The 12,500-nt window shown below is 40.5% G+C and overlaps 1 protein-coding gene across 5 annotated transcripts in view; it reads right to left on the reverse strand.

Moving 5' to 3' along the window:
* Nucleotides 1–5,557: 5,557 nt before the first annotated feature.
* Nucleotides 5,558–12,500, reverse strand: part of rgs7b (regulator of G protein signaling 7b) — a 70,526-nt gene continuing 63,583 nt past the window's right edge. For 4 of the 5 annotated variants that reach the window (XR_010801886.1, XR_010801887.1, XR_010801888.1 and 1 more), the window contains 3 exons: nt 9,996–11,431; nt 8,994–9,026; nt 5,558–7,189 (listed from right to left, as the gene is read on the reverse strand). Coding sequence is in view for 1 of the 5 variants with exons in the window: in XM_066664287.1 (XP_066520384.1) it covers nt 9,006–9,026; nt 11,342–11,431 (111 nt within the window). In the remaining 4 variants the exon portion in view is untranslated. The remainder of the gene's footprint in view (nt 7,190–8,993; nt 9,027–9,995; nt 11,432–12,500) is intronic. The other variant, XM_066664287.1, reaches the window with a different exon arrangement.

A 12,500-nucleotide genomic window follows, 5' to 3' on the forward strand; every position in this document is an offset into this window, starting at 1 on the left:
TAACACACCACACTCCTCACAGACAGTCACCCAGAGGAAACCCACACAGACACAGAGAGAACACACCACACTCCTCACAGACAGTCACCTGGAGGAAACCCACACAGACACAGAGAGAACACACCACACTCCTCACAGACAGTCACCGGAGGAAACCCACACAGACACAGGGAGAACACACCACACTCCTCACAGACAGTCACCCGGAGGAAACCCACGCAGACACAGAGAGAACACACCACACTCCTCACAGACAGTCACCCGGAGGAAACCCACACAGACACAGAGAGAACACACCACACTCCTCACAGACAGTCACCCGGAGGAAACCCACACAGACACAGGGAGAACACACCACACTCCTCACAGACAGTCACCCAGAGGAAACCCAAGCAGACACAGGGAGAACACACCACACTCCTCACAGACAGTCACCCGGAGGAAACCACTGCGGTTAAGCCAGCCGCCGTTTGAGAAAACACGGTTTAAACTAGCCGCACGTCAGATTTTTGTGCGCGTATACTAGTGACAGAGCGGTAATACCCAATGCGCGTGAAGACCTGAGCTTATACCCTTCATTTTTAAAAAAAGTAACAACATTTAACTGGTTTATATATTGGTCATTTCTAATAAGTATTTCATACAACCAACAGATATCAGTTCAGTGTGTACTATACTATGTATCTATGAAATATGAAGTGATTTTACTGTAAAAATCCCATAATTTTCCATTGTTTATAATGGTGACTCAAGTTTGATGTTTTATAAAATGGTTATTTTGAATAAGTAGTCCACACAACCAACATATATCAGTTCAGCATGTACCACAATATGTACCTATGACATATAAAGTGATTTTACTGTATAGTTTTTATGTAAATGATATTCAAAATCCCCATAATTGTCCATTGTTTTTTAACATGAGTCAAGTTCACTGCTTTATAATGTGGTCATTTCTAATAAGTAGTCCATAAAACCAACAGATATCAGGTCTGTTTTTGCCATACTATGAACCTATAAAATATGAAGTGATTTTACTGTATAGTTTTTGAGTAAATGACATTCAAAATCACAATAATTGTCCAATGTTTTTTAACATGAGTCAGGTTCAATGTTTTATAAAATAGTCGTTTCTTATAAGTAGTCCACACAACCAACAAATATCAGTTCAGGATTTACTATACATCTATGAAATATGAAGTGATTTTACTGTATAGTTTAACACACTCTATCAGATTAGTCCCCATAATTGTCCATTGTTTTTTAACATGAGTCAAGTTCACTGCTTTATAATATTTTTATTAAAAACAATGGAGAATTATTGTGATTTTGAATGTCATTTACTCAAGAAATATACAGTAAAATCGCTTCATATTTCATAGGTACATAGTATGGTACACTCTGAACTGATATCTGTTGGTTTTATGGACTACTTATTAGAAATGACCATATAATAAAACATCAAACTTGAGTCATCCTTAAAAACAATGGAGAATTATGGGGAATTTAAATGTCATTGACTCAAAAACTACACAGTAAAATCACTTCATATTTCATAGGTAGATAGTATGGTAAACACTGAACTGATATCTGTTGGTTGTGTGGACTACGTATTAAAAATGGCCACATTATAAAGCAGTGAACTTGACTCATGTTCAAGCACAATGGACAATTATGGGGATTTTGAATGTCATTTACTTAAAAACTATACAGTAAAATCACTTCATATTTCATAGGTACATAGTATGGCAATCACAGAAGTGATATATGTTGGTTGTATGGGCTACGTATTTAAAATAACCATTTTATAAAGCAGTAAACGTGAGTCAACATTAAAAACAATGGGCACTTGAGGATTTTGAATGTCATTTACTCAAAAACTACACAGTAAAATCACTTCATATTTCATAGATACATAGTATAGTACACACTGAACTGATATCTGTTGGTTGTATGAAATACTTATTAGAAATTACCAATATATAAACCGCTTAAATGCTGTTACTTTCTTTAAAATGAAGGGCATAAGCTCAGGTCTCAATGCGCATTGGGTATTACCGCTCTGTCACTAGTATACGCGCACAAAAATCTGACGTGCGGCTAGTTTAACCGTGTTTTCTCAAACGGCAGCTGGCTTAACCGCAGTAGGAAACCCACGTAGACACAGAGAGAACACACCACACTCCTCACAGACAGTCCCCCGGAGGAAACCCACGCAGACACAGAGAGAACACACCACACTCCTCACAGACAGTCCCCCGGAGGAAACCCACGCAGACACAGAGAGAACACACCACACTCCTCACAGACAGTCACCCGGAGGAAACCCACGCAGACACAGGGAGAACACACCACACTCCTCACAGACAGTCACCCGGAGGAAACCCACGCAGACACAGGGAGAACACACCACACTCCTCACAGACAGTCACCCGGAGGAAACCCACGCAGACACAGGGAGAACACACCACACTCCTCACAGACAGTCACCCGGAGGAAACCCACGCAGACACAGGGAGAACACACCACACTCCTCACAGACAGTCACCCGGAGGAAACCCACGCAGACACAGGGAGAACACACCACACTCCTCACAGACAGTCCCCCGGAGGAAACCCACGCAGACACAGAGAGAACACACCACACTCCTCACAGACAGTCCCCGGAGGAAACCCACGCAGACACAGAGAGAACACACCACACTCCTCACAGACAGTCACCCGGAGGAAACCCACGCAGACACAGGGAGAACACACCACACTCCTCACAGACAGTCACCCGGAGGAAACCCACGCAGACACAGAGAGAACACACCACACTCCTCACAGACAGTCACCCGGAGCGGGACTCGAACCCATCTTAGTTCATAAAATATTTAATCATTCCTGTTAACTTCACCGGGCCAGCCTTCACCTTCTCATTCTGTTTATTTAATATTATACTTATTATGAACGAAATGTTAATGCAACACGTCACGAGAAAAGCTGAGGCCTGTGATTAGTCCTCAACCTTTCACACACTGAACGTCACTAAATCCAGTGAAACGGCACTAATCACACTCTGTAGTGATATCACTCTGTAATTCTGTGCTTAAAATACTCTCTCGTCAGGTTCTTCTGTTCCTTTATGAGCACTGCTCACATTAATAGAACACTGCTGGAAAAGGCGGTGTAATTTGTGCTGTTCTCTCAGTTTTAATTTCACAGGAATTTATTTGAACGATTACACGGCCGTTGTGACGTCATCGTGTAGGAAAAGCGCAGATGCTAACAGACTCCTAGCCGCTAACCGGTGCTTCGCCTGGCGTTCGTCGTAGAAAAGACATTAAGTGTGAGAGTGTGTGTGTACAAGCGGCCAATAAAATACTACACAGTGGTGTCTAACGCGCGCTGATATAAAGAGAAGAGTCCAAACAGTACTTACAGGTGGAAAAGGTCCACTGTTTTCTTCAGCCATGGTTCGTCAATGCTCCCGCCTCGGTGTTAAAATAACGGCCCTCCCACTGACCCCTGTAGGTGTGCTGTGATTGGCCAGGTGTGAGTTCGATTAGATCTACGCCTGTTTGCTCTTCCTCAGTAGCCCGGATGTTACCCTCAATTTCCAGACCTGAATTTTTTTTATACGACGGAGTTTTAGGACCACCGCGATCCTGAACTGGATAAGCGGTTACAGATAATGAATGAATGAATTAATTAATGAGTTTTAGGGCCACAGCGTTAAAAAAACAAAACAAGATTCCGAGATTAAAGTCAGAATTCCGAGAAAAAAATCTCGGAATAATTCGCTGCGTGTAATGGAGCAGACACAGTGTAATTGTGGAATGCAGTGTGTTGCTGAAGTCATAGATTTCAGGAATAAACGCTCAGTTCTCTTCCACATCAGGACCACAGTGTGATTAGTATTTAAACCCTGAATCGGTGCAGGAACCCATGGCAGTTTCACATGAAACCATTAATGATCACGAAAATGATGGATCCAGAGCGAGAGGAACTCCGGCGCCCACGAGGCTCCATCACGTTACGGCCTTATGCATGAATTATTTATTAAACGCATTCACACGACATGCCGCAGCCCCTGACTGAGATGCATAAGGCTTCAGTTTTTAAACACTAATCACACTGTGGTCCTGATGTGGAAGAGAACTGAGCGTTTATTCCTGAAATCTATGACTTCAGCAACACACTGCATTCCACAATTACACTGTGTCTGCTCCATTACACGCAGCGAATTATTCCGAGATTTTTTCTCAGAATTATTCCGAGTGTTTTTTTTCTCGGAATTCAGATTTTAAGCTCGGAATCTTGTTTTTTTTCCCAACGCTGTGGCCCTAAAACTCTTTCATATTTTTACCTGAATTTTTTTACCTGCATTTTTGTACATGAATTATTTTTACCTGAAATTTCTCCAAATATTTCAATAAAAACATTTAAATAACCCTAAATTTCACACACTATTTTTCAAGAATCATGATTTCAGGTTCAGGTTCTAGTGGCACCGATTTAACTCCATAATTCCTCTAAAACATAACCCTTAAACCTGTCAATTAACAGATGAGTGGAATCAGGTGTGTGTGAGCAAAGGAATCACCAAACTTTACTGAATACTGGCCCTCCAGGACTGGAGTTGTGCACCCGTTTTAGAGAATAAAGCCAGAATTTTTCAGAGAATAAAGACAGAATATTTCAGAGAATAAAGCCAGAATAAAGCCAGCAGTGCTTACCGCTGATACTGGCTTCACCCACTGCCTCCCCCCAGGCGTGAGTTCCTGTGTTGGTTTAAAACTCTGGCTGCACACTAACCATCTAAGTCTCTACGCTGATAAAACAGAAGCTCTACTTGTTGGAGCCAAGTCACCACTTTCTCATGTTTCTCATTCCTCTGTTGACATTGGTGCAGGGACCAGGTCCAAGGTTCCATACACACCTTTGAGTCTCATATCAAATCTGTCACTAAAACTGAGTTTTTCCGTCTGTGTAACACAGCACCATTACGCCACCTGCTCATCCCTCTCACACACTTACACCGACCAACACTGGACTTCTTACTGTCCCTCAGACACCCAGCCATGGGCAGATCCTTTAGTGCAGGTACTCCCAGCCTCTGGAACACTGCCTCATTCTCTCTGTCTCTGTTCATCACTGCGTTCTTTTAAATCTCTGCTTTAAACTTCCCTTAAAAAAAAAATTAATTAATGAATGTATTTATCTATTCATTTATTCACACTCCATCCTTGGGTTTTCAAAAGGCACTATATAAATTTAATTAATTAAATTTATTACCTCACTATTAAATAAGTAACTGCTTGTTAATAGTTCATTAATGACTTGTTAAATTTGAATTAAAAGTTAAGAAGCTGACTTTAAAGTAGTGTTACCTTAGTGTCCTTTTTTAGAAAAGTTGTTTAGGGTTCGCCCTGAAGCTCCTCGTCCTGTTTTCAAACAAGCTTTTAAAGCTGTATAAAGATGACACTGAACACTAACAGTAATCAACTATTGCCCTTTATTTATGCTTTTGGTGTGTTTTTTAAAGAGAGTGTACATTTGGTCTGAGGCTGAGTGGACAGTCTCCTAAATCTTTTATTTTATTACGTGTAACACAGGAGCCCAGGAATGAAGCGACACCAGCCCTGGCCCCTCAAATCAGGGAGTGTTATGGGGCACTGTCAGTCAGAAATGTCGTAAACAGAAACGAGGCATCCGTTCACCCCAGGTGGCGCTGTTTCTACACTGTCCCTTACTTGCATCGCTTGTGTTTAGGACACGATGTCAGATGATCCAAAGATTTCCAAACCCATGGCCAGTGACAGCTTCATCAGAGAATAAAGTCAGAATAATTCAGAGAACAAAGCCAGAATAATTCAGAGAATAAAGCCAGAATAATTTAGAGAATAAAGTCATAATATTTCAGAGAATAGTCAGAATATTTCAGAGAATAAAGTCAGAATTATTCAAAGAATAAAGCCAGAATATTTTACAGAATAAAGTCATAATATTTCAGAGAATAAAGTCAGAATATTTTATTTTATTATGTGTATCACAGGAGCCCAGGAGGGAAGCAACACCAGCCCTGGCCCCTCAAATCAGGGAGTGTTATGGGGCACTGTCAGTCAGAAATATCGGAAACAGAAACGAGGCATTCGTTCGCGCTGTTTCTACACTGTCCCTCACTTGCATCGCTTGTGTTTAGGACACGATGTCAGATGATCCAAAGATTCCCAAACCCATGGGCAGTGACAGCTTCATCAGAGAGAGACACAGGGTTCATCGCTGATTAACATCAACCACATGTAACGGGCGGATGTGGGGTTAAAAATATCCTCTTGTCCTTCATTTGTCTTTTCTCTTTTGTCTTTCTCTTGTTTATTCAGGGTTTGTACAGATATTTACACACATGAGACAAGAGAAAAATAAACAGATACTAATTTACAGATAAAGCAACACATCTTTAAATACAGTATAAAAATAAATGAGACCAAGTGCTTTCAAGTCCAAGACAAAAGTGGAAGACACCCTTCATCTGAATGGGTTTCTTTACAGTTGCAGTGAGTCCTGTGTTGAAGGTGAATAAAAACAATAATGTGGGACTTTCACAATGTATTAGTGCTAGCAATAACTGTGTAGTTACACAATATTTACACAGTTATAACAATGCAAGAGCAGTGTAATTCCTGATGTATGCACTCATTTCACAAAATATTAACTTGTGTAATTACAAGAACTGCACTGCTTTATTCTGATAAATACATCATCAGTAACAACATTGTTAATATGTGTAATTACTGTGTAGCTAACATGTTATTAAATCTATTTAATAAAAGCAACTGGAGAGATGTTTACTAAGCTTTAGAGAGTCTTATATTGGTTTGTTTTATAACTGATATCACTTCAGAGCTGTGGAGCCTGGAACCGTGGATGTTCTCAGCACATGTCTTTGCTGATTGTTGTTGTTGTTTGTGAAGAATAAAGACATCCAAAGTGCCACATCGCAGATGGTGAAGGTGAAAGAACATAAACAGGAGTGATTTGAAGAGAGAGAACAGTACCTCGGGTTATGGGACATGCAACTGCTCTAGTGCTTAACTGATGGAGAAGAGTAGATTACAAGAATGTACACAGTCCTCTCCACACACTCTAGGTGGTGCTATTTTAGCACGATTGCACAATACGTGGCTGTTGCTGATGTGCTTTTCTGGAGAGAGAGGAATCAAAGAGAGAACACATACACTTAGATTAGAGTAGAAAAATAATCTAATAAAATAGAGTATAATAGAATGCAACAGAATGTGAAGAGTGGAGTAGAGTAGAGTAGAGCAGAATAGAATATAATACAGTAGATTAGAGTAGAATACAGTAAAGTAGAGTATAGTGGAGTGGAATGGAGTAGAGTAGAGCGGAATATAATAGAATACAGTAAAGTAGAGTAGAGTAGAATACAGTAAAGTAGAGTAGAGTATAGTAGGGTGGAATGGAGTAGAGTAGAGCGGAATAGAATAGAATACAGTAGAGTAGAGTAGAATATAGTAGAGTGGAGTGGAATGGAGTAGAGTAGAGCGGAATAGAATAGAATACAGTAGAGTAGAATACAGTAGAGTAGAGTATAGTGGAGTGGAATGGAGTAGTGTACAGTGGAATAGAATAGAATACAGTAGAGTAGAGTAGAGTGGAATAGAATAGAATACATCAGAGTAGAGTAGAGTAGAGCGGAATAGAATAAAATACAGTAGAGTAGAATATAGTAAAGTAGAGTATAGTAGAGTGGAGTGGAATGGAGTAGAGTAGAGTGGAATAGAATAGAATACAGTAGAGTAGAGTAGAGTGGAATGGAGTAGAGTAGAGCGGAATAGAATAAAATACAGTAGAGTAGAGTAGAATATAGTAAAGTAGAGTATAGTAGAGTGGAGTGGAATGGAGTAGAGTAGAGTGGAATAGAATAGAATACAGTAGAGTGGAGTAGAGTAAAGTAGAGTAGAGTGGAATGGAGTAGAGTGGAATAGAATAGAATACAGTAGAGTAGAGTGGAATGGAGTAGAGTAGAGCGGAATAGAATAAAATACAGTAGAGTAGAGTAGAATATAGTAAAGTAGAGTATAGTGGAGTGGAATGGAGTAGAGTAGAGTGGAATAGAATAGAATACAGTAGAGTAGAGTAGAGTAGAGTAGAATACAGTAAAATAGAGTACAGTATAGTGGAGTGGAATGGAGTAGAGTAGAGTGGAATAGAATAGAATAGAATAGAATAGAGTGGAATGGAGTAGAGTAGAGCGGAATAGAATAGAATAGAATACAGTAGAGTGGAGTAGAGTAAAATAGAGTAGAGTGGAATAGAATAGAATACAGTAGAGTGGAGTAGAGTAGAGTGGAATGGAGTAGAGTAGAGCGGAATAGAATAAAATACAGTAGAGTAGAGTAGAATATAGTAAAGTAGAGTATAGTAGAGTGGAGTGGAATGGAGTAGAGTAGAGTGGAATAGAATAGAAGAGTAAAGTAGAGTAGAGTAGAGTGGAATGGAGTAGAGTAGAGTGGAATGGAGCAGAGTGGAATAGAATAAAATACAGTAGAGTAGAGTAGAGTGGAATGGAGTAGAGTAGAGCGGAATAGAATAAAATACAGTAGAGTAGAGTAGAATATAGTAAAGTAGAGTATAGTAGAGTGGAGTGGAATGGAGTAGAGTAGAGTGGAATAGAATAGAATACAGTAGAGTAGAGTAGAGTGGAATGGAGTAGAGTAGAGCGGAATAGAATAAAATACAGTAGAGTAGAGTAGAGTGGGCTGGACTGGGCTAGAAATATTTTATCTTTATTGTCATTTCTGTAAATTAATTTCTGAATGTTGTATATTTTATTTGATAGAGTGTAAATAATTCTGATGTCAGAGAATATTACAAGACTGAAGTGGGATGCTCTGAAGCAGCTGCACATGAGTTCACCATGCCCACACCCCATGATTAAACTCCAGAAGAAGCACTAGAGTAGCAGGTGTCGTGGAGGTACTCACCCAGCCTCCACTTCAGAACAAGTTCTTGCTTTTCTGCAAAAAACAAAGGGTAGGAGATATTAGAAACGTAAATTAAAAATGAATCTTTCTGATTGGTCTGGAGTGTGAGTGATAAAAACTTCATGTCCAGCTCCAGTCGTGTTTAGCAGTGTGAAAATTCTCCACCAGAGGGAGCTGTTAGAACTCAAAGCACTGAAAGTGAGGAAACCCACACCAGCAGGATCTCACTGAGACAGAGTCATGTGACAAGGTCCACAAACGTCCACAGAGAACAAATTCCAACTACCGTAATGACCCTAAAACATGGCTCATTAAAATTAACTCTATGTTTCTACACTCACTGTCCACTCTCTCAGCTCCACTGTCCACTCCGCTCACTCTGTAGTTGTACACTTACACACTGTAGTCCAATTGTGGCTCTGCATACTTTAATAACCCCCTTTCCCCCTGTTCCTCAGCGCTCAGGACCCCCACAGAGCAGGTGTGATGTGGTGGTGGATCATTCTCAGCACTGCAGTGACACTGACGTGGTGGTGGTGTGTTAGTGTGTGTTGTGCTGGTGTAGAGTGGATCAGACACAGCAGTGCTGCTGGAGTTTTTAAACCCTGTGTCCACTCTCTGTCCACTCTGTGAGACACTCCTCCCTCGTTGGTCCACCTTATAGATGTAAAGTCAGAGACAGTAGCTCATCTGTCGCTGCACAGTGTGTGTCGCTCGTCCTCTAGTCCTTCATCAGTGACACAGGACGCTGTCGGCTGGATGTTTTTGGTCGGTGGACTGTTCTCAGTCCAGACACTGAGGGGTTTAAAAACTCCAGCAGCACTGCAGTGTCTGATCCACTCTGTGCTACGGTAATATGACATGTGTTATTTAATACGTCATAAAATAATCATTTGATTCAGATTAAATTTTACAAATTGATTGAATAGTGAATATAACAACTGACCGGCAACAAACTCAAGGCACATAAAACACTTCTCTAACGCTGAGACACACACTTACCCATTTACAGAGACAAGACCCTCTGCCTCCAGAGAGAACGAGCTTCAGAACTTCAACAAAACACAACAACAGAACAGAAAAACAACAACAAAGAACAGGAAACAGAACAAAACACAAAGAAAAGGGAGAGCAGGAAACGAGCGGGAGGACGACAAAAAGCCCAAGAAACAATAAAGGTGTGACAGAATCATGCGGCAGAAATAATCAGACAAACAATAACATAAGAGCAAATCAACTACAGACAAAAATAATAATAATAATAAAAAATTAAATACAAAGGTCCCTGTTTCAACAGCTAAACAAAGAGAGGCTCTGTCCAGAAGCACAGAGTCCAGAAAATCTTCCCACAGGTAACAACATGGAGCTCTACTTAATCCTGTGGTCATTCCACCTTAATATCACTGTAGTTCCACCTTAACAGATCTGTACTGTTGCTTTAATTAACCTAATTTTCACAATGTTCTTGTAGCTCCTCTTCCTCATCTCTGCAGTTCCTCCTAATTAAATATATTTGTGACTATATTTATAGTGATATAACAATACATATTCTTTATAATGTCTCCATAATTTCTCTGTAGACCCTCCTTAATGTCTCTTCAGTGTCTCCTTAATAGCACTGTAGTTCCACCTTCATATTTCTGTAGTCTCCTTATATGTTCCTGTTGTTCCACTTTAATGTTTCTGTAGTGTCTTTTAATATCACTGTAGTTCCTCCTTAATGTCTCCTTTGTCTCCTTAATACTTCTCCCTAGTGTCTCTGTAGTGTCTCCTGTAAAACACTGATATCAGATGGAGAAATGTAGCCTGTAACGAAGACTGGAGACTGTCTCTTGCTGCTCAAATGTTTCTCCTGAGTGAAAGAATCCAAAATAAAAATCCCTGAGTCTCCTCTAGTGTGCGAGTGGAGGTCTCGGTGATGTCTCATGCTTGGCTCAGTGCTGAGATATTAAAATCCTCTTTACCAGCAGCAGAACTAAATATAGAACAGTTTCAGGGTTGATGCTGAGTAGTTGCTGAGGAGTTTTTAAGAGAATGGTCATTAGGTCTCATGAGACATTACTGAGCCAGTGTTGAGAAGTATATTTTTTGCTGTGGGTAGTGTTTCAGGGGACAGGCTCATGTCTCCAGTATAAAATGGACCCGAGAGAGGCTATACGCTCGGTTTGATAATGCCACAGCTGCATAGTAATGGCTTTAGTCTCTGGAGGAAATCCCGGTCTCTGAGAGCTCCTGCTGCTCCAGGACAGCAGGGGGCAGCAGGAGGCGGCAGGGGGCAGCAGAAAGGGCAGTATGCCACTGGAGGCAGTGCCTCAGATGGCGGTCTCGAGTCGCTTGAGGAACTTTACCTTCTTTTTGGCCTGTAAAAGCTCCTGGTAGGCACTGGATCGAATGAAGCGGCTGTAGGAGTCGCTCTTCATCAGCTTGTAGATGTGCTCCTGAAAGTGAGAAAGAACAGAGGAGGAACTCATCACCACACTTGCATTCACCCCCTTCACTCAACCCCAGCTTAAATGAGATTCGAGAAGCTTGAAGATCATATTTATGTACGATAATAAAGGCTATTTGTGCGGCTGTTGACTTCCAGCGTTTGTTAGAAATGTTAGCCTCGTAATTCCAGGTTTAAACTAAGGCAGTTTTTTAGACCAACTTTTTAGACCAAGTACCACCCGTTATCAAACCAAAGCCTCCAAGTGCCACCTATGAGTCTCACCCAGAAACGTGTGACTCCTCCTCTGTTCTGGGGGTGTAATGCAAAGTCTTGCTGGAATTTGTGTATGTTTTTCTCACTTTTTTACTTGAAATTTGCACGATTTACACAGAATTATTCTAAAATAATTATACAATTATAGAGAGAGTACACATTAATATAGACCTGAATATTTTAAATAAAATTCTACATTTATGAAAACATACATTTTATGGGAAATGCGAATTTTGAAATTAAATTAAAGAAATTAAAATGAGAAGTCTATTTAATATGAGTTGTGTGTTTAATAGACTGCATGAGAAAACAGTGTGGCGCCGGGAGCAGGTCACAGTGGCTCTCGGCGCTTGTAGTAGTAAGTGAAGGTGGCGTAGTGTTAAACAGTGTTTTAGGACTCTATGCAAAGGTCATGTTTCCCTCTGTCTCTAGCCTTTGCTTACGTCCTGAGCTTTCTTTCTTCTTTACACAGATTTCTTAAAAAAAAAAAACGAGGAAAAAAGCAGGGGGACACTGCCCTTACAGACGTAATCTACAGTGTGTGTAGCACGTTGTATTTTTCTTTTAACACAAACAAATCGAAAACTGTGAAACCTTGTATAATTTACCAATGAAAACTTATTTCAGTCATGAATAAATTTCTTAATTAAATAGTAAATGTTTCGATGTCATCTGTTGTCCCACGTCCTGTTGCTTCACGCACCACTGGTGGTACCACAGTTTGAGAACCTCTGCTCTAAGGAAACTAGGTTCTGGGTTCATGGGATGGTCCTCCCTTTTCCTTTTCACTCTGCACGATGCTA

Source organism: Hoplias malabaricus, chromosome 3, assembly GCF_029633855.1.
Source record: "Hoplias malabaricus isolate fHopMal1 chromosome 3, fHopMal1.hap1, whole genome shotgun sequence".
NCBI classification, from domain to species: Eukaryota; Metazoa; Chordata; class Actinopteri; order Characiformes; family Erythrinidae; genus Hoplias; species Hoplias malabaricus.